This window comes from Aegilops tauschii, chromosome 5 (assembly GCF_002575655.3).
Source record: "Aegilops tauschii subsp. strangulata cultivar AL8/78 chromosome 5, Aet v6.0, whole genome shotgun sequence".
In the NCBI taxonomy this organism is placed as follows: Eukaryota; Viridiplantae; Streptophyta; class Magnoliopsida; order Poales; family Poaceae; genus Aegilops; species Aegilops tauschii.
This window is the reverse complement of record NC_053039.3, coordinates 245,168,455-245,190,679: the sequence shown is the minus strand read 5'-3', so window position 1 is coordinate 245,190,679 and position 22,225 is coordinate 245,168,455. Positions and strand designations below refer to the sequence as shown.

The window sequence follows — 22,225 nt, the reverse complement described above, 5'->3', positions numbered from 1 at the left end:
CAAGAAACTGAGATTGCAATCTAGATATTGCGAATATAAGAGGAAAGCTTTATTAATGAAGGTGAGGTTCTGTGATGCCTTTGTCTGGTCGTTGAACACAAACAAAGTACGCGAAGTTGCAGCTATGACAAACTTTTAATCTAAACAAAACCCAAAGTCTAAACGACGCCCTAAGGGTTGTATATATGGAGGAAGAGGGGGGAATTTCGTGGCCCTTGGAGGAGGGGTCCGGGACCAACCCTAACTCTTGTTTCCCCATACATACGGACTCTAAAAACAGCCTATACTCAAGTATTTCGAACTTACATGGGCCTGGCCCAATAATCAGGTGACGCAACACCTATAATAGCCTCTGGATGAAATTTATGAAGTGGCATCTTGTATATTCGTCCAAGGCTTCACGCACTCATTATGGTGGTTTCAAAGTCCTGAAATCATCACTTGTAACTCCGTTCTTGTTCCCCTTGCGCATGCCATCATCTCCATGCTTGATCTTGCTCCAATGATCATCCTTCTTGTCCAAGCTAGGCCCTTCATTTGTAAGCAAGACAAATGTATCCAATTTAGGCAGCATCATATTCTCACGAACATTAGAATCATTACCAAGAAACGAAAGTACCTGGTAATTTAATTGGCATGCGCGAGCTCTAGTAATTGGTCCTGTATATGTATTAGTAGGGGCTGTGGGTGTAATTTTGTTAGTGATGTCCTCATCACTAACTCATTAGTCACTTTGCTTGCAAGGCTTCTTATGATGTGCATTACCAAGAGGGCCCAGAGGTACCTCTCCGATACTTGGAGTGACAAATCCTAATCTCGATCTATGCCAACCCAACAAACACCTTCAGAGATACCTGTAGAGCATCTTTATAATCACCCAGTTATGTTGTGACGTTTGATAGCACACAAGGCATTCCTCCGGTATCCGGGAGTTGCATAATCTCATAGTCGAAGGAATATGTATTTGACATGAAGAAAGCAATAGCAATAAAACTGAACGATTAATATGCTAAGATAACAGACAGGTCTTGTTCATCACATCATTCTCCTAATGATGTGATCCCATTTATCAAATGACAACACATGTCTATGGTTAGGAAACTTAACCATCTTTGATTAACAAGCTAGTATAGTAGGGGCTTACTAGGGACACAGTGTTTTGTCTATGTATCCACACATGTATCAAGTTTCTGGTTAATACAATTCTAGTATGAATAATAAACATTTATCATGATATAAAGAAATATAAAGACAACTTTATTATTGCCTCTAGGGCATATTTTCTTCATTTTCGACCCAAATTTAAGACTGATTTGGGTCCGGAGTGGCCACAAAGCAGACTTTTTTGTGTCCTCTTCGTCCGTCTCCGCCCGCTGCACGTCCTTGTGGCCACCCGCCATTCACCCACCCATCATTTATCTCTCTCTCACACTGGCCCACCACTTGCCCACCCACCGAGTCGCTCCGCCGAATGCCAACCACGTCACCGCCGCACGCCGGAGAAGTGCACAGCCGCGCCGTCAGAGATCTGCACCGCCACGCCTCTAGGAGGTGGGCCGCCACTCCTGCCTCGTCTCGCCAGCGTGCGGCTCGAGCTCGACTGCCGACGTGCTCCTCCGCACTCGCCCTGCTGCGCCTCCCCTCCTCGTCGATGCTGTTCTATTTTTCTCTGCCCTGCCTCCGCGTTGGAGGTCGCGTGCCCGCCGCCTCCCGCTCGCTCGTTGGAGCCCTGGAGCTCGTGCCCCCTGCCAGCGGAGTGTTGTAGCTCGTGCGCCCAGCCGCCATGCTGGTCGCGCTAGCCGTGCCACCCCTGTCGTGCCGCGCCGAACCGCGCTCGCCCTACCTCGTCTCGCGACCATGGTCGTGCCGTCTTCGCTCGCGCGTTGGAGCTCGCCGCGCCCAGCCGCCGTGCCGAGCCGCGCTCGCCCTACCTCGTCTCGCGCCCCCGCGTGCCGTCTCGCTCGCGTGCCTCTGCATTGGAGCTCGTGCGCCCAGCCACTTCCGCGTTGTAGCTCGACCGCCGGCCTCGCCTCGCGCCTGGCCGGTGTTGCTGGAGCAGGTGTCACGGCCACCAGGCGCCCCTCGTACGCGCTCGCGTCGATGCAGCTCGTCCCGGCCATGGTCAACGTGCACCGGCGTCATTCCTCGCCGCGAGCTCTCCTGCACGCTACGTGTTCGACGAAATGTCGGGACAGACATGCACAAAATGTCACTTCAATTTTTTTTCCTATAAAATTCCTCCAAGAGCATCCTTGTATGTGTGGACACAGAGATCCGGCCACAGACAAACTCAGTCTCCAAAGCCGTTGGACGGATCGTTGCCACGACGAATGCGCCGCGCACGAATTAAAAGGCCACAGCGATGCGGATAGGCACCACCGCTCGCTCCGGGGCCCACGCGTGTCAGTGGCCTGACGCCGCCGCCGAAGCACACCCCGGCAAGCAACCAGCCGTGGCGCCGCCAGCCTCCGTCATCCCACGGCGGAGGCCGTTGTGCACCCCGCGCGCTTCATTCCGAAGCCACCGGCGGGTCGCCTCCGGCCTCGCCTACTTAAGGCCGCAGCCTCCGGGTCTCCCTGCACCCCGCACTCACTCCTCGACCTGCGCTGCCTGGTGAGGACCCTCCTCGAACTGCGATCTTTTTCTTTGCTTCTGGCCCTGTTTGTTTACTCCTTCGGTTCTTGATTTCGTAGATGAGTTGTTCGATGAAATGGCCAATACAAGAGAATTGCTCCATGTCTGTGCTTTCGTTCGACCAGTGATAGGACCATTTGAATTCAGCTCCCATTTCCTGTCTAAAAACAAGTGTTTAGTTGTATAATCTGTAAATAAATGCCTTTTAATTCTTAAACTTCATGCTCTACAAATAGTATAGAGTGGCAAGTTATTTGGTTAAGTTGTATAGATAGGTGTTGTTTTGGACATGCCAACTGACCCTGGCAGGACTCCATGGCCAGGGTCGGCCTTATTGTCGTTTTATAATTTGGTGGTGACATGTTTGAGTAGTTTGTTCTTATAATTTCCATCAAAAGACGTGATTGGCATTGCATAATGTATCCTGATTTGTTATCTGTTCAAACTGACAGATTGGTTAGTCGTTAGAACTTGGAGCGTATGGGTTCCAAAGAAACGCTCTGTCGTACCCGTACTATTCTCTGCTTCTTGCTTCTCTTCTGCGTGAGCTGCAAATGTTCGGCATCAGAATTTGAGATCACACAAGTGGCAAGCCTTGGTGTTGATGCCTCATCGCACCTTGCTCGAAAGATCCCTGATACGCTGTTTGGAATATTTTTTGAGGTGAGAAAAGTGATGCAGATCTTGTTAGTTCATCTTTTTCTCGTGGCACTTTGCAGGCATCTCTAGGTTCACTGCATTCACAGAATAATCCATCTGTACCAATTATGTTCCATCAGGTTCTCACTTCAACTGGATTGACTAATAATGTAGGAGATCAACCATGCAGGAGCTGGTGGAATATGGGCAGAGCTTGTTAGTAATAGAGGTACTTAAATACTTCTCAATTCTAATACACAACACTTGAAGTAAAACTGACATGTGGCAACATTCCTATCCAATCCAGTCCATTTGAACATCTGAACTTAAACAGGGAACTATATCTGTTGACAAAGGAAAGTATATAGAATAAATTTAGAAGAGCTACCCTTAAATATTATTGTCTGAAGGTTACAATTCCCTATTGACCTATTCTTCATGATGAATTCAACTCTACTTTACCACAACATCTTCAAGTCAGTCATGACTATTGTCCAATTACGGAAATTCCATCTTACACATCCTGAATAAACCAATAGGCATTCACTTAAGTTGCTGTTGATTTTCAAGGTCTAGAATAACTTGGTTTTCCTATGATCCAGGTTTTGAAGCTGGAGGCCCCCATACTCCATCAAATATTGAACCATGGTCCATCATTGGAGATGACTCTTCCATATTTGTGGGAACAGACCGCACGTCATGTTTCAGGCGAAACAAGGTTGCTCTAAGAATGGAGGTTCTCTGTGATAACTGCCCAGCTGTCGGTGTTGGCATTTACAACCCTGGGTTCTGGGGCATGGTATGAGTTTACGTCGATCATAGGTTGATTAATCATAGCATACTGCTGTTACTTCGCGTTTTTTCCTCATGAAACCAGAATTAACTAGCACCATGCATGTTGTGTGTAGCTTTCAGGTAATGTTAGCTTTCAATCTGTCGTGTTTGTCAAAATTTTGTGCACATTATGTAATATACTGCATTTTCATTTGTTTGCTTTCCAATAATGCCATCATAATTATCATTCCAATCTCCAGAACATAGAGGATGGGAAGACCTACAATCTAGTTATGCATGCCAAGTCACCAGAAATGATAGAAATGACAGTTTCACTAACAAGCTCTGACGGATTACGAGTTCTGGCTTCAGCTGCCATACGGTTAGCATCTTCTCTCTCAAATTTGGACATCATGACGAGTAAATTTGACTATTAGCAACACTAGTGGAGGTATGTGTACGCCAGAGAGGGCCACTGTACCCCCAGCCTTTGAAAGAGAAATAATTGTGAAGGAAAAAACATATTTGGAGGGCTTAGATGGAAAAATAATAATAGTGTTTTGCCCCCTCCGATCTTCAGATTTGCCTTTTGCCACCCCTCCCACCCCCCGAAGTACTTTTCTAGCTGTGCCACTGATTAACAGTAAGGAAAGGTTTGCACTTCTGCAGAGTACCCGGCGGATCGAATTGGATAAAATTGGACCAGAAGTTGGTTGCTCAAGGAACAGACAGAACCTCAAGACTTCAAATAACAGCTAAGACAAAGGGAGTTGTATGGCTTGATCAAGTATCACTCATGCCTTCGGATACATACAAGGTAAATCATACTTTTGTTGTCAATATTGATACTCAGAATATTAGTACATCTCAAGTAAAGCTATACTGGAATTTAATCTTGTTAAAACTTAGAAACTTCAACTTAATTTTTTTTTAAATCATTGTAGTATATGAATATACCAGTGGTGCATATGTTTATCTGAGAGTTTGACATACCAAATTTCTCTGTACTCTCAGGGGCACGGTTTCCGCACAGAACTCATATCCATGCTTTTGGATTTAAAACCCCGGTTCTTGAGATTCCCTGGTTTGTTGAAACTGCTTCTGATTGAAAAAATCGAATTCGTGATGTTTGCACATACATTATTCAGACATATGTGGGATTATTGACTAGATCACATGCAACTATTGTAGGAGGTTGCTTTGTTGAAGGCAGTTGGTTAAGAAACGCATTCAGATGGAGGGACTCTATAGGTCCATGGGAAGAGAGGCCTGGACACTATGGGGATGTCTGGAATTACTGGACGGATGATGGCCTCGGATATTATGAGTTTCTTCAGGTGCTTGTTTACAACGTTTCACCCTTTCCTTTTCTGTTATTACCTTTAATTATATATAACTTTTGAAATCTATATAAAAGCTTTCTGAAGACCTCGGTGCTGCCCCAGTCTGGGTATTCAACAATGGTAATTATTACTAGATATCTTATATCTTTGATCACTACTGTTTCCCTCCTTACTTACGAAAGTTCTTCCTTAATTATCAGGAATCAGCCACCATGATGAAGTTGATACTACTGCTATTGCTCCTTTCGTAAAGGTATGTCCTGAAGTTTGAACTCCCAACTAATTTTCTAGCAGAGCGGACCAATACATTTTCTTTTCTGGGCATATCTGAAGATTAGAAACCTTATTACTCTGAACCTAACAGGAGAAATATGTATGATGAGTCTGCTCGAGTGGCCTAAAATAGTAAAATTCTTTTTTCTTGCTGATCAATATTGGAACAGAGATGGTGTTGGTCTTATTTCTTTAGTTTCTTATTAACATAGCTGAGAAATAGATATGATATTGAACACAAAGTTAATTGTACGTTTCTCTGAATAGTGAATAGTATCACACTCATCAAGAGATTCCAATTTCGTTTGCAGGCTTAGGTAGTTGTCATAACTCACCATTTAGGTTCATTATTATGGAACTGTTGTTATCATCTGCTCTACAGGATATACTGGACAGTCTAGAATTTGCAAGGGGGAGTGCAGAATCAACATGGGGTTCTGTTAGAGCTGCAATGGGGCATCCTGAACCATTCCCAGTCAAATATGTTGCAATCGGAAATGAAGATTGTGGGAAAGAAAATTACCGTGGTAAAATTTCAACTGCATTCATTCCACACTTGAAGTCTTTTTTGTGGTAATCTGCACACTTAATGCCCTGTGCACAATATTAAGATGTACAATCAAGGAGCAGGAAGCATAGCTGGACCATGATATATCTACTAAAATAAATAACATATGTAATCGAAGGAAAACAATATGTGATTTCGTGATTGCGTGCGGAGAGTCACATTTGTGCATATGAAAAATCACAAGAATATATTAACATGCAAGGTGCATCATGTACATAATTCAAATTTGTCCGACCTACCCATATAAGCTAACGATCTCATTTGATAATCAACCATTCAACTTTCTGTCAAGCATTTCCAAGTATGCGGAAGAGAGGGATATCAAGTCAAAGTTTTTGATGAGGCAATGTTTCTCATTCTAGTATTTTATCAGGCTGAGCAGTGCCTATAGATATCAAATAGAAATCCCTTAAACTTAAGAGAATATGTACTCATCATCTGAGTGGTCTGATTGCGGGAAGAAGAATTTGCATCCATCTGATAATGGGGAGACTACTGTCCAGTGTATTCTGGTAGATAGCAATGATCGCGTTTCTAAGGTCCCAAGGTTTAGATTCAGTGCAGGTGATTCATTCCAACGCTGACCAGACACTGATATTGTGGATTAATGCTCGTATTTTAAGAGCATTCTGTACCCGAGATAAACCGATATGTTCCCAACAGCTAAGAAAACACGAAAGTAGTTATCTGCCCCTTAATTATTTTGGTTGATTTTGCATGTAAAGTGTTTCTATCTTACCATAACTCCCTGTTGTAGTGTATAAATTTTACTTGAACTATAGAGAACCACCGGTTACAACTATTTACAACTGATATGATGTCTTTAGATACATGACATTCTCTAATTCTATTGAACAGGTAACTACCTTAAGTTCTACAATGCTATAAGAGAGGCCTATCCAGACATTCAGATGATTTCAAACTGTGATGGTTCATCTGGACCACTTGACCATCCTGCTGATCTATATGATTTCCATGTACGCTACTTGCTACCAGATCTGTTTGCCTTTCTTGTTGTATAGATACTATAATTCTACCTCACCAAGGTCGAGCACTCAAGTTTTTCTTCTTTTTAGGTCTATACCGGTTCCAGGGCACTATTTTCCATGAAGAATACATTTGACAATACCTCTCGTAGTGGGCCCAAGGTATGCCTTAGTTGTCATTGCTTTGTGGACCTTTTTATGTTGCAGAAAGATGCCTGTGAAACAGCCTTGCAAAGGCTCTTGTTTTCATGGTACTACCTTTTATATGAATTCACAACTTGCTCATATTTTTCAAGGGGTGTTCCTAGGATAGCCTAGCTTGTTGACGTACGCTTACTGTAAAATGGTTCTCTTGTTCTTAATATTAGTTATGTAACACTCCATGTTTGTTTAGGTTTATTATCAGTTCACCTAAAATGGTTGAACTAGACACCCAGTTGCTATGGATGTTTTACCAGGTCCTATATGCAACCGAAATCCAAAATCAGCCATGTAGGAGAAAAGCCACCACTTCTAGCATCAAGTGCTGAACATAGGCTAAATTAGGCCAGGGGAGGGGGGGGGGTCATACAGTTCTGCCGACTACACCTAAATATGTTATGCAATTTGCCAATGTAAGTTCATTGATGAATATCATGAGGATGAGTAAGAAGGATATTGACCGCGTGATGTTTTCATATGTTGTGGAGAAATCTTGGGAATTTGATGCATTCTCTTACTTATTTACATCACTGTAGATGCCTTGGGTGTTGGCATCGCCTCATCCTGGTTAGCCACACTAAGCATCTTTGTGAATCTAATTTTGGGTGCAGGCTTTTGTTAGCGAGTATGCTGTTACAGGAAACGATGCCGGCAGAGGAAGTCTTCTTGCTTCATTGGCAGAGGCCGCTTTCCTTACTGGGCTGGAGAAGAATAGGTAATTCTCCTTCAAAATATTTTTTATTTGGCACTTTGTTGTTGGGTGATTTGCACCTGAGTTTCATGGATAAAAGTTTGACACTATGTTTCCTCATCGAGTCTACCTAATGGAGATTTATTGCATTCTACTAGCAACAATGAAGTGATGTTTACTTTTGAGTTACCTGACCATTCGCTTCTTTTCTTACAGTGATGTTGTTCATATGGCAAGCTATGCACCGCTCTTCATAAATGATAACGACCGCACGTTAGTTATCAATCGCGGCTTGCTCTTTCTTCAACATTTCGCATGTTCATGTTGATTATTTTAGAACTGCGATAATTACATTCGAACGTGACAATCAGGTGGAACCCAGACGCTATCGTCTTCAACTCCTGGCAGCAATATGGAACTCCCAGTTACTGGATGCAGAAGTTTTTCCGTGAATCAAGCGGCGCTACAATCCATCCCATCACAATCAGTTCAAGCTACTCTGGTTCGCTGGCAGCATCCGTGATCACGTGGCATGATGACGAGAACAGCTTCCTGAGAGTTAAGGCAAGTAAAATCTTTTCGCATCCTAGACGTAGCCGATATCTGGACGGAGTTGTACTGATCTCGGAAGCTCATGCATTTGCAGGTTGTGAACTTTGGGCCAGATGCCGTGAGCCTTACATTCTCGGCAACTGGGCTCCAGGGCAGCATCAATGCGCTCGGATCCACCGCCACTGTTCTCACATCTGGCAGTGTAATGGACGAGAACTCCTTCGCTAACCCAAACAAGGTATCACACCGATCTCTGCTCGCATTCAGATCAAATGCGTCGCAAAGTGTAGATCCCGTTGCCCGATATGATATGATTGAAGGCATGGCAATTGCAAATGCTGTTGTCTGTTTGTTCTGGTCAGCTCATCTGAAGCAGCCAATGCGCTTTGCGTTTGACAATGATGAACGATGCAGGTTGTGCCGGTGACGATCGAGTTGCGTAACGCCTCGGAGGAGATGGAGGTGACGCTGCCTCCCCACTCTCTCAGTGCATTCGACCTGGCGCTGGCGCAGTCCAGGCTTGTAGCGGAGATGTGAAGCGAATGACACGGCGTTGGAGAATAAGAGAACGATGGGCAGGGCAAAGCACCGGCAACAGCGAGCGGAGAGGGGTCAGTGCGCGCGCTTGTGTCCTGATAAAGCACTGTATCATGTGTGTATGGTGGTGTGGCATGAAGGAAATACTGGCGTAAATAAAAATCACGTCAGGCTTGTTTTCTTTTCTTTTCTGAAAGCACATTTTCAGTTTTTCTTGGTGAAGGTAAAAGGAAAGGTTTGTCTCTTGGGAAAAGCTTGGCTTCCGCCGCCTTGTCCGTGTGACGTGTCCCCTTCGGGGCTCACCTAGCATTATCTTTTACAGTTTTGCAACTGAGCCCTTGTTGCGGTTTTTACACCGCAACAACTCGTATGTTGTAGGATCTGGATCTAGATCCTTCGAGCGCAATTACCTCCCGTGTTACTCCTAAGCTTCCGTTCTTCCTACATTATTTATGTTGCAAAAATCCTTCCGCAACATCATCCATGTTGAAAAAGGCGAGCACACAAAAAGAACTGCAACACTTGAATGTTTCTTTGTTGCAATAATGAGGATGGGGTTAAGACCGGTGGTTGGACCAGATCTAACGGCTGTTGAGGAGGTGTATTTTTTCAGATTATCCACTAGCGTATGCGTAGTTGGCTTCAGCTGGAAATCACACGCGGGCGTCCGCCGTCTCATCCATGTGACACGTGTCCCCGGGGCACACCTAGCATTATCTTTTATGATTTTTGCAATCGAGCCCTTGTTGCAGTTTTTCACCGCAACAACTCATATGTTGCAGGATTTGGATCGGTATCCCTCGGTAAGTCATTTTGTCAAAATCCTCTCATCACAGAAAAGTTGACAGAATGGCACAACTTTCATTGACCTTTGTCTTATTTTCAACATGGACCCGTAAACTGCCCGTGGTTCGGACGCATTTGGTACCCTATCAGTCCATGAACCGATATGGACATTTTGATACCCTATCGGTCCATGAACCGGTTCAGGCGTTCGCTTTCATGCAAATTGAAGGCAAACAGGGGGGTTTGCGAGCGTTTGGACCACCGCCACACACGTGTCCAACAACCTGGTCCCACCAGAAAACACTCTCGACTGAAAACCCTCTCGCGCAAAGCGATTGCCGCACGCTCATACCGGTCAGCGCCGCTCCACAATGGACGTGACTTTGCAACATTGATATCGGTCGGAGCGACGCACCGAACGACGCTTCAATGCAGGCACACGCGGCCGGGAAGCCTACTTTGACTGTTGCGCCGCATTGAAGCTGGCTTCCAATCCCTTCACCGGGCCACCGCGCCTTTTTTAGTCGTGTTTCGGCATTGTCCACATTGCATCGCTTCAAACTCCTCTCCGCGCTAAGCCTCTCGTCATCTCTGAACACCTCCTCTCCCCATCCATTATGCCCAAGTCGTGGTTCTTCGCGCGGGCATGTGGCTCTAGCTCCGCACCATCGTCCAAATCTTGGCGGCGGGCAGGCAGCTCCAGCTCCGCACCATCGTTCAGATCTTGGCACCGCCACCGTCGTTCTCCAGGGCCCTTGAGCTCTTCTTCGACCAGGAGATCGTCATCTCCTCCGATGAGGAGAACCAAGCGTCGTTGCAGCAGTCGCGCCTCCTCTTGGAGGCCACAACCACATACGAGAAGAGTTCTTGCGGCAGATAGAGCTGACCACCTGATCAGCTCAAAGTTAATTTCCATAAAAGTGAGATTTTAACTGTGTGGGGAGGGGGGGATTGTCGGTGTCAAAACCGGCGGATCTCGGGTAGGGGGTCCCGAACTGTGCGTCTAAGGCTAATGGTAACAGGAGGCGGGGGACACAATGTTTACCCAGGTTCGGGCCCTCTCGATGGAGGCAATATCCTACTTCCTGCTTGATTGATCTTGATGATATGAGTATTACAAGAGTTGATCTACCACGAGATCGGAGAGATAAACCCTAGAAGCTAGCCTATGGTATGATTGTTGTTGTTTGTCCTACGGACTAAACCCTCCGGTTTATATAGACACCGGAGGGGGCTAGGGTTACACAGAGTCGGTTACAGAGAAGGAGATCTACATATCCGAATTGCCAAGCTTGCCTTCCACGCCAAGGAGAGCCCCATCCGGACACGGGACGAAGTCTTCAATCTTGTATCTTCATAGTCCAACAGTCCGGCCAAAGTATATAGTCCGACAGTCCGGGTACCCCCTAATCCAGGACTCCCTCAGTAGCCCCTGAACCAGGCTTCAATGACGATGAGTCCGGCGCGCAGATTGTCTTCGGCATTGCAAGGCGGGTTCCTTCTCCGAATACTCCATAGAAGATTTTGAACACAAGGATCGTGTCCGGCTCTGCAAAACAATTTCCACATACCACCGGAGAGAATAATATTCCACAAATCTAATCTGCTGACAACTTTTCATAGCGTGACATCACGTCGTGGCCCGGTCATTATTCGAACCGTTTTTCTCAACCAACAACTGCACATATTGCGAGGCGGTTTCATTGGCACGTCTTGTCGAAGCAGAGATCGTGTCCCCTTATTACGGGATTCTCATCAATACAGGTGTGGGTAACCCAACCGCGCCATTAACGCGGCGCTTGGGGAATGAGCGAGTTTACCGGGCAAGCGGGGAGACACAGGATGCCTGCCGCCTTTATAAGGAGATAAGGATTCCCCCTTTTCACCCACGCCTTCTTCTTCCCCTGCTCATCCATTCTCTCTCTCGCTCGAGCTCCAGCGCCCAAGCATTCATCTTCTCCGCCCACAAAGGCCCTCCGAAAATGTCCGGATCCAGAGCAGGAGGCAAGTGGATGGCCTCTACCGTCCGGGAGAAGGATATCAAAAAGCTTCGGGAGGCCGGATATCAGGCCAAGAAAATTAGCCACCGCCTTCCAACGGCGGGACAGATCGTCCCTACTCCGGAACCCCACGAGAGGGTTGTATTCCTCCCTCATTTCATCCGCGGGCTAGGATTTCCCCTCCACCCATTTGTTCGCGGCATTATGTATTATTACGGGATCGATTTTCATGATCTATCCCCCAATTCCGTCCTCAACATCTCGACATTCATCGTCGTGTGTGAGGCCTTTCTCCGCATCTCACCACACTTCGGCTTATGGCTGAAGATTTTTAATGTGAAGCCCAAGGTAGTGAGCGGCGATCACGCCGAGTGCGGAGGCGCCGTGGTGAGCAAGATGCCCAACGTCACATGGCCAACAGGTACTTTTTATGATTCTGTCAAAGAATGGCAGCAGCAGTGGTTTTACATCACTGAGCCGCGCGGCACGGAATGGGCCGCCGCTCCCGAATTCTGATCCGGAGCTCCCCTGCGGCTTACGTCCTGGCCCAAGAAGGGTCTGACTGGTCTTTGCCCGACGAACTGTCGGTGCTCCAAACGCGCGTCAAGGATATGGAAGACAAGAGTATCCAACTTGTCGATGTAGTCCAGGTGATGTTAGTTCGCCGGATCCTTCCTTGCCAACGCAGGTCTTGCAGTCTATGGGAATTCGACCCGGCCAAGCACCAGACCCTGCGAGAGCTCTTCGGCTCCTTGCACGAGGACATCTGGAAGGTGCTTTTCAAGTCCGGCAAATCGTGGCCGGACTCCGCCGAGGACCGCGGGTACCAACTATCCCGCCCCGCAAGTCCGGTAAGTCATTGTATGTTGACAATTCATAAGTGTTATTCGCATAACTCGAGGGAAATGCTTGATGAGTTTTCCACCACTCTCCCAGGGCTGGACGAAGAAGGCGGGGCGGATCTACTGTCCGTCCACGCTGCTAGAAGAACCGGCCGGCCCACTTCTGAGCAAGATGCTGGTCCCGGCGCCTTACAAGGCACCGAAGAAGAAGGCCGAAAAGGAGGCCAAAAGGACCAGGGGCGGCCTTTGTTGCCGCGATACTTCGGACGCAATACCCGAAGACTCCGATGCCCGCTCTTCCCCCAAAGAGGTCGAGGAAGAGGAGGAAGACCAATCCCCAGTGAGGGGAAAAAAGAAAAGGACGGCCTCCACATCTATGGAGGCCGAGTCGCCTAAGAAGGGAAAAACTCCCTTTGCGGAGGAGTCCACCGCCGCTGCCGACAGCAGCCCGGAGTGGGATCCCAGGGACCAGCCCCTGGTGAACTTGTGAGTATATACAATCTGAACGTGTTTGTGCATCCAGACTTACCATGGCATAATGCTTTAATCTGAGCCATGCTTTTTACAGTCCGGCGCGGTCCCGCACCGAACAATCCTCATCGGAGGATTTACTGAGTTCGGACGCTATGGATAGCGGGACACCCCCGAAGGCCCCTTCCCCAAAACAAGCGAACGACATCGAGGTGTCGCCCCAAAGGGACCCAGGCCAAGGAGGGGGGAGAAGACGATAAAGGCGGCGCCAGGGGGTCCAGCTTCAAGGGCCGGACACACGGGAGAAGAAGCTCCCATGGATGTTGATGGCGGGGGCTATCTTGAATTCAGCCCCTAGCCGGACACAATCCCAGAGACCAATACGGCTCCAGAATCAGGAAGGCAACCCCCGCCGGCTGGAGGGGGTGCGCCTGTTCCGCCGGCAACTTCTGTCCAACCAGAGGTGACGAATACTTTATTGGCGGCGCTAAAGAGCACCTCCATCGTTGAAGAACACCGTGCCCTTATGGGTACTGTGATTGAGAAGATTCAGTCCGCTGAGCGTGGACTGAATGAAGCCTGCATCAGCCTTATAACGGGCTTTGAGGTATGTAGTAAAATTATAAGAAAATATCACGGTATAGACAGTAGCCCTTGATGCTCTGTTTGGTGTTCGGAAAGCAAAGCCGAACAGAGGATCAAATAATCAACCGCAGAAGTCTAACAGAATATGTCTATGTGAATAAGCAGGCGTCTGTAGCAACTGCCGCCTCTCAAACTGAGGAAGTCTCCGGACTGAGACATAGTCTGGAGCGGGCCGAAGAAGAACTCAGCCGAGTGAAGAAATAGTTGGAGGATAACCAAGGTATGCAGAAACCTTGTTCGCATTTAGCGCGAATGATTAAGTTTGTATGATGAAAATATTTTTATGATATGCTCTAGGGGCAACGACCGAAATTGAGGCTCTTAAGAAGGCTTTGGCCGAAGCCGAGAAGAAAGCAGCCATAGAGCAGGCTCTTCGCAAAAAACACGAGGCCAGGGTTATTGAAGCTGAGCAAGAGCTTCAAGGGGCCGTGAAGAAATGCGAGACCTTGGAGCAGAGTTTATCAAGGAAAGAATCCGAACTCTCCCAAGCTCACCAAGCCGCAAGTGATGCCCGGGGGGAAGCCCAGGGCGCCTTGAAGGAAATTCAGGAGGCGAGGAAGATTGCGACTGGTAAGGCTTTGTCTATGCATAGCGTGTATGTGAAAGGAGGAAATCACATTTACTAATTTGAATTCGGATTTCTCCAGGGGTATTTGCGGAGCTGCCATGCAGCATATCTGATGCCGCCCAATTCTACCGAGCCGAAGAAAGGAGCACTATGGAGAAGCTCTTCTGGTCGCAGTATCTGGCGCCGAATTATCCGGTGCCATTTGACGATCAGCTGAAACAACTGATCGAACTGCATAAGGCGGCCGAACTAGCCATGAAGGATTTAATTATCCGGCTATGGCCCGCCGAGCCGATTCCAAGCAGCTACTTCGGGCTCGTTAAGCGGCTTGTGAGTGCCTGCCCTCGACTTGATGTCATCAAGCGGTCGGTCTGTATTGAAGGTGCGCGAATGGCCTTCGCCCGCGCAAAGGTGCACTAGGGGAAGATGGATGCTGAAAAGCTGATGACCGAGGGACCGCCGGAGGGTAAGGAGCACCGCAAGCCCGAATTATATTATGATAGTGTGCTGAAAGGGTCCTGCCTTGCGGCGGAGCAATGCACTAAGGACATTATATTTCCATGAATACAGTCATGTTGTCCTTTGTAGTGTTGAACAAGGTCATTTCTATTATTTATTGCCTGTTGTTTGAAAAAAAATCCTCCTGCGCGACTGTTTTATATATTAATCCTGAGAGTTGGCCAGTCGTCGGCTTCTACCCCCACGTAGGAAGTACGGAAGTGTTCGGGATAAACCTGAGCACTCTTTATCCCAGTTTTGGGTCCTTGAAGGAGGTGTTCAGCACAACGAACTAGGCAATCGGACTATAAGGCTTTATCACTCTCACTTAGCCATAGGAGTTTGACAAAAAGAAAGGTAGGCATAGCCCCTGGTGTTCGGAAGACCGCACGAGGGGCTCTATGAGCGCCTGATCAGAAGAGAGGCGATCCATCGCACGCTGCATTAGTTATCGCATAATGCGGAAGAAATCCTTAAAGATTTTATAACCTCTTGAACAGCGACCAACTCTCGCCGCATCATGACAGTCAGTTTTCGGCTTTCTCTACTGAGGTGCTCGTCCGGAAGAACCGGGACACAATCGCAGTAGTTCTCCCTGCGCTACCTTAGCCGATATAGCGGAACGTAAGGCACCAAAACAAGGAAGCCGGGCAAACCCAACTATTGACCCAAGACATGATTCGGAGCTGATGCATATAATGCTATAAGTTCGGGGTGCCGAACGACCGTGAAGGTGTTAGGACTTTATTGCCGTATTATGGGTACAAGGAAGCCCCTGGCATATTAAGGCGTATCGCGATATGCGGATGCCATTTGACAAAGAGTGTCGATAAAAAACAACAGCAGATAAGCGTCATATAAAGCCACATGCTGGAAAATAACACGTCTATGCGTATAAGTATAGGTAATGTGATAAAAAATAAATATGACTTCGGAACCTGCTGAGACTAGGCAGGAGGAGGCTGTGCGCGGATCTGTAGTATGGTCGGATGATGATCAAGGGGCATCTCTAAGGATTCCCTTACGCATTCGAGCTGTGTCCATGTCGCCGGTCCTGGCCTACACAAAGGTTGACCTGCAAAGAAAGTGTAGAAAAGATATTTATGTGCCATGGGGCGGTTAATCCGCATTGTGTAGCCTTTCCTGGACGTGCCTTCGTTTACTGCCGGAGTGTTTTAATTGAGCTCCGGGCAAGCCGGGCTATCCTGCCGCAGAGTAGTTCGGTCTTCCTTGACGGTGTCCGGGAGCTTGGCTGTTGACTCGAGGTTCGATTGAAAGATGCCTTTCATTGCTTCTACTGTCAAGGCGGCGGTACATACTCTGGCATGGAGGTAGAGGTCAGCCTTGCCGTTAACTGTTATGACGCCACGCGGACCGGGCATCTTGAGCTTACGGTAGGCATAGTGTAGCACCGCGTTGAATTGAGCAAACACGGTTCGTCCGAGCAGTGCATGATAATTACTGTGAAAAGGGACGATGTCGAAGGTTAACTCTTCGGTACGGTAATTGTTCGGTGATCCAAATACTACCTTCAGAGTGATGGAGCCTGTACAACGGGCCTCCACACCTGGTATAACACCTTTAAAGGTGGTTTTAGTGGGTTTGATCATCGAATGATCGATACCCATCTTGCGCACTGTGTCCTGATACAGCAGGTTTAGACTGCTGCCTCCGTCCATAAGGACTCGCGTGAGGTGAAATCCGTTAATTATTGGGTCAAGGACTAGTGCGGCTGAATTGGCCTGATTGGCATTGGTCGGACGATCCGTACGGTCGAAAGTGATCGGCCGCAGTGTATATTGTGGGGCGACTGACTTCGTCAAGTCGGCATCCGCAAGGGTGCACATCCGTTCCAGCTTGGGAATGTGGGTGGCGTTTATCATATTCACCGTTTTGATTTGCGGGGGGAATTTCCTTTGCCCTCCCGTGTTCGGTGATCGGGGCTCCTCGTCGTCGTCGTCACTTTGAGACCCCTTCTGCTTGTTGTCGGCACCTGACCTGCCGGCTTGTTTGAAGACCCAGCATTCTCTGTTAGTATGATTGGCTGGTGTTCCTGGGGTGCCATGAATTTGGCATGGACGATCGAGTATGCGGTCCAGACTGGACGGGCCCGAATTGTTCTTTTGGGGTGGCTTTTTCCGCTGACCGGATTTAGAGCCACTGAATCCGGCATTGACTGCCGTGTCTTCGGCGTTATCACCATTTTTGCGACGCTTGTGTTTGTTGCATCGGGGCTTGCCGCTGCTATCCCTGGCCTCTGATGTGCCAGGATTGTTTGCTGTGTTGTTGCTACGAGCCAACCAGCTATCTTCGCCTGCACAAAAGCGGGTCATGAGTGTCGTGAGGGCTGCCATGGACTTCGGCTTTTCTTGGCCGAGATGTCGGGCGAGCCACTCGTCGCGGATATTATGCTTAAAGGCCGCTAGGGCTTCGGCATCCGGACAGTCGACAATTTGGTTCTTTTTAGTTAGGAACCGAGTCCAGAATTTCCTGGCTGACTCTCCGGGCTGTTGGGTTATGTGACTTAAGTCATCAGCATCTGGTGGTCGCGCATACGTGCCCTGGAAGTTATCCAGGAATGCGTCTGCCAGGTTCTCCCAACTTCCAATGGAATTTGCCAGCAAACTATTCAGCCAATGCCGAGCCGGTCCCTTGAGTTTTAGTAGGAGGTACTTGATGGCGTGTAGATCATCCCCGCGGGCCATGTGAATGTGGAGAAAGAAATCTTCTATCAATACCGCGGGGTCCGTAGTCCCATCATATGATTCGATGTTCACGGGCTTAAACCCTTCAGGGAACTCATGGTCCATTACTTCGTCAGTGAAGCATAGGGGGTGTGCGGCGCCTCTATGCCGGGCTATATCACGACGCAGTTCGAGTGAGTCTGGTCGGTTGTATTCGGCCCAGCCGGATTTATATTTACTGTATCCGGCGTGGTGATCATCGACACGCGTTGGGGCGCGCCCCCGTGATCCGTAGATCGATCTTGACTGTCCTGCTTTGTTTTCCAATTTGTCTCGCAGGTCATGTGTGGAGCCTCGGGCCTTCGTGTTTTTACTTATTTGGCGGCGGGGTGCGGTCTGGACTTCGAGCTGATACGACTTGTCCCGGCCACGTGGTGGCCGATCAGCCGCATCTTGCGCTGGTATTGTGGGCTCTAGTGCCTCCTCCTCGAATTGAGGTAACAACTTGCGCTTTGGGTAACTTTTGATTGGGCGCTCGAGTCCATATTCCTCGGCTGCCAGGACCTCAGTCCAACTATCAACTAGCAGATCTTGATCAGCTTGAAGCTGATGCTGCTTTTTCTTCAGGCTTTTTGCAGTGGCTATAAGCCGGCGCTTGAAGCGCTCCTGCTCGACGGGATCCTCAGGCACGGTGAATTCGTCGTCGCCGAGGCTCACCTCGTCGCCGGAGAGGGGCATGTAATTGTCGTCCTCCAAGTCTCCATCCGTTGCCTGTTCATCGGGGCTAGTGTGCCCATTCTCCCGTTCAGCCTGCTCGAAGTCTGGCTAGGCGGGATTGTTTTCGTCTTCGGCATTATCCAGAGTGTTATTGTCTCCTGTGCCGGTATCACCATTTTTGCTATGGCGGGGCTTAGAGCGGCGCCTATGACGCTGGTGCTTAGATTGCTTCCCAAGGGGATTATCCTCCATTGCCTCATCGCCATCGCCTTCTTTGGGTGGTGTGTCCACCATATATATATCATATGAAGAGGTGGCTGTCCAGCGCCCTGTGGGCGGTGGTTCCTGTTCTTCTCCTGCATCGTCGTCCATACCGTCGATGTCTTCAGAGTCGAAATCAAGCGTGTCGGTTAAGTCGTCGACAGTGGCTATTAAGTGGGTGGTGGGTGGGTAACAAATTTCTTCGTCGTCCGCTCCCCACTCAAGCCAGACATAGTTCGGCCCAGCATCTCCTGACAGGGAGAGAGATTTTAACGAATTTAGCACGTCACCCAATGGTGAGTGCTGAAAGATATCCGCGGAGGTAAACTCCATGATCGGTGCCCAATCAGATTCTATAGGCATGGATGCACGCGGTTCGGAGCCTATGGCCGGAGACGAGTCCGAGGGTCCGATGATGCAGACCTCATTAGAGGCGAAGTCTGTGTTCGGCTCTACCGCCGATGAGTGTGCGGCCTCCGTGGCGGGGTCCATCCACCCATCCTCGGACGGCACGATCTGCTCCGGATTAGGAGCCAGGGCAACCGCCGGTGTGATTTCCCGAACGCCGTCCAATGGCAGATCTAAGTCATGCTCCTCGTGACTGTTCGGCACACCCGTCATGGGCTCGAATCTGTCGAAGATCAAGTCTCCGCGGATGTCGGCGGTGTAGTTTAGGCTTCCAAACCTGACCTGATGGCCAGGGGCGTAGCTATCGATCTTCTCCAGATGGCCAAGCGAGTTGGCCCGTAGTACGAAACCGCCGAATACGAAGATCTGTCCGGGGAGGAAACCCTCACCCTGGATCGCATCGTTGCTGATGATTGAAGGAGCCATCAAGCCTTATCGTGACGACACAGTGGAACTCTCAATGAAAGCACCAATGTCGGTGTCAAAACCGGCGGATCCCGGGTAGGGGGTCCCGAACTGTGCGTCTAAGGCTAATGGTAACAGGAGGCGGGGGACACAATGTTTACCCAGGTTCGGGCCCTCTCGATGGAGGTAATACCCTACTTCCTACTTGATTGATCTTGATGATATGAGTATTACAAGAGTTGATATACCACGAGATCGGGGAGGCTAAACCCTAGAAGCTAGCCTATGGTATGATTATTGTTGTTTGTCCTACGGACTAAACCCTCCGGTTTATATAGACACCGGAGGGGGCTAGGGTTACACAGAGTCGGCTACAGAGAAGGAGATCTACATATCCGAATTGCCAAGCTTGCCTTCCACGCCAAGGAGAGCCCCATCCGGACACGGGACGAAGTCTTCAATCTTGTATCTTCATAGTCCAACAGTCCGGCCAAAGTATATAGTCCGGCAGTCCGAGTACCCCCTAATCCAGGACTCCCTCAGGGATGCCCAGATTACTAGGGCTTATGCTGACCTCTTCAATTGTGACATAGGTCAATTCCCTCTTAAGTATTTGGGTATGCCGGTTAGCTTCATAGCTCTTAGAAACTCTGACTGGGAATTCATTGTCGACAAATACCTTCTTAGGTTTGATGCATGGGTTGGTAATGCTGCCTCTATGGGAGGGAGACATACCATGTTAGACTCGATAGTCACACAACTATCGCTCTACCACATGTCTATGTGGCTGATGAACAAAACCTTCGTGGAAAGGTTAGATAAGCATAGGAGGAGATTCTTCTGGCAGGGGTGCAACAAGAAACGAAGATACCACCTGATCAGATGGAATAGAATTTGTAGATCTAAAGATAAGGGTGGACTGGGAGTTAAAGATTTACGCAAATAGAATATTAGCCTTATGCTTAAGTGGTGGTGGAAATTAGACACCCAGAATGGGATCTGGCAAGATATTGTCAGGGCTAGATATTTGCGTGATCAAAATGTTGCGATTGTGAGGCCTCATTTTTCTGACTCACCCTGCTGGAAAAATCTGCTGAAGATTAAGAACTTGTATATGATAGGCAGGAAAATCCAAGTGGGGGCCGGCAATCTGACCAGGCTTTGGAAAGATTCTATCAATGGGCTAGCCCCTTTTCATGAACAATTCCCTCGTCTGTTTGACATCTGTGTCGATCAGAATTGCACTCTGGATAAACTGGGGTCTGTAGTTTGTTCCAACTTCTTTCGTAGAAGATTGGACGCTGATCTTATGGAACAATGGGCTAATCTTCGTGATCAGGTCCGCGGCATGCGCCTGTCAGACACCCCTGACTCCGTGTACTGGGGCCTGAACAAAATGGGCAAGTATACTACTAAGTCTATGTATAAGTGGCGGACAAACCCCTTAGTGGATGCAACTATAGATGGATTTGGAATGCTAAGATTCCGCTTAAAATCCAGATCTTCCTCTGGCAACTTTCGCAAGATGTTGTTCTGACGAGGCATGTGATGCGGCAACGCAAATGGCCGGGGAACCCGATGTGTTCCTTCTGCCAGCAAGTTGAAACCTCTCAGCATTTGTTCTTTGACTGTCCTGTTGCCAGGGTTGTGTGGCGATCTATTGGGCTGACACTTGGGACTGACCTTTGTCCTAGAAACCAATGGCAATTCTTTGTGTGGTGCTACTCCTTCCTACCTGGATATGAGTCGTTCTATACTGTGGCCTTGGGTGCGGTCACCTGGTCTATCTGGCTGGCACGAAACAGTGCTACTTTTGAGAAGAAGATGATCAAAACTCCTTTCGAGATTGTTTTTACGGTGGTTTCCTTTTTACTCTATTGGGCAGGTCTTCAGGGCGGAGACGACGTCAAGCAACTTCGAGCAGGGGCGGAGATGATTCGCAACGAGACTCTGATGATGATGAAGGCCTGTGATGCGACTATCAAGATCGGAGATCCGAGCTGATCGTCTCAAGTACCATGTCCTACTGTCTCCTTTTGTCTTGTTCGTCGATAGTGCTGGTTGTATGGCTTAAAACTTCCCGGATAACTTGTCATCTCTAGACTTGTGGCTTTTGGCTGCCTTTTGTAATAGGGCTCGTTGTATCGTGCTACTAGGTTTCCGCCCCACGGCACTCGTTTCGATGGCGGGCGAGTGCGGTGGTTTTCCTGATAGTGCGTCGAACTCGCTCTCCCCTTTTTCATGTTCTTAGTCTCTCGCTCTGTTCTCCAAACTGATGTATTTCCGATCTAAGTAATGGAAAGGGGGTTAGCCCGGTTCGAAAAAAAGATAGAGCTGTTGACGGAGTGGTCTCTCCGGGAACATGGTCCAGCGCCGCCACCGCAAGCACGCATGGGCGAGCCACCCTCACTGCCATCGCAAGCACGCATAGGCGAGCCACCCTCACTACCGCATGAAGCAAGAGCCAGCGTCGCCACATCTCACATGTGTTAAATATATTGTTGTATTCATATTTATAAATGTAGTTTCCAATGATACGCCCCAATGATATTGTTTTTAGGAGCGTGCTACGCGTTCACCGACTGATCTTTTTAAAAGATGAGCCGGGTCACGAGCCGTCAAATTTACCGCATCAAACGGCCGAGCACGCCCAACCATTGCAACACAGGTCTTGTTGTATTATTTCTGCAACAGTTGTTTTGTTGCATTTTTTTGCAACCGAGGTTTTGTTGTAGAAAAATT

General features: G+C 48.3%; 1 protein-coding gene across 4 annotated transcripts; it reads left to right on the top strand.

Annotated features, from left to right (window-relative positions):
- The first annotated feature begins 1,362 nt into the window (after positions 1-1,362).
- LOC109769940 (alpha-L-arabinofuranosidase 1) lies at positions 1,363-9,451 on the top strand. 4 transcript variants are annotated; one of them, XM_020328644.4, is made up of 18 exons: positions 1,363-2,613; positions 3,087-3,297; positions 3,448-3,502; positions 3,876-4,072; positions 4,308-4,429; positions 4,717-4,864; positions 5,062-5,131; positions 5,239-5,384; positions 5,465-5,510; positions 5,591-5,643; positions 6,046-6,190; positions 7,090-7,208; positions 7,308-7,379; positions 8,030-8,133; positions 8,326-8,382; positions 8,481-8,673; positions 8,756-8,899; positions 9,076-9,451. In XM_020328644.4, the coding sequence occupies exons 2-18, from the start codon at positions 3,115-3,117 to the stop codon at positions 9,196-9,198; spliced, it is 1,977 nt and encodes a 658-aa protein (XP_020184233.1). In that variant the 5' UTR covers positions 1,363-2,613; positions 3,087-3,114; the 3' UTR covers positions 9,199-9,451. The 4 variants fall into 4 exon arrangements, with proteins under 4 accessions (XP_020184233.1, XP_020184234.1, XP_040245451.1 ...); XM_020328645.4 differs by having other exon boundaries at positions 1,376-1,551; XM_040389517.2 differs by having other exon boundaries at positions 1,385-2,613; positions 3,414-3,502.
- The last annotated feature ends 12,774 nt before the right edge of the window (positions 9,452-22,225 follow it).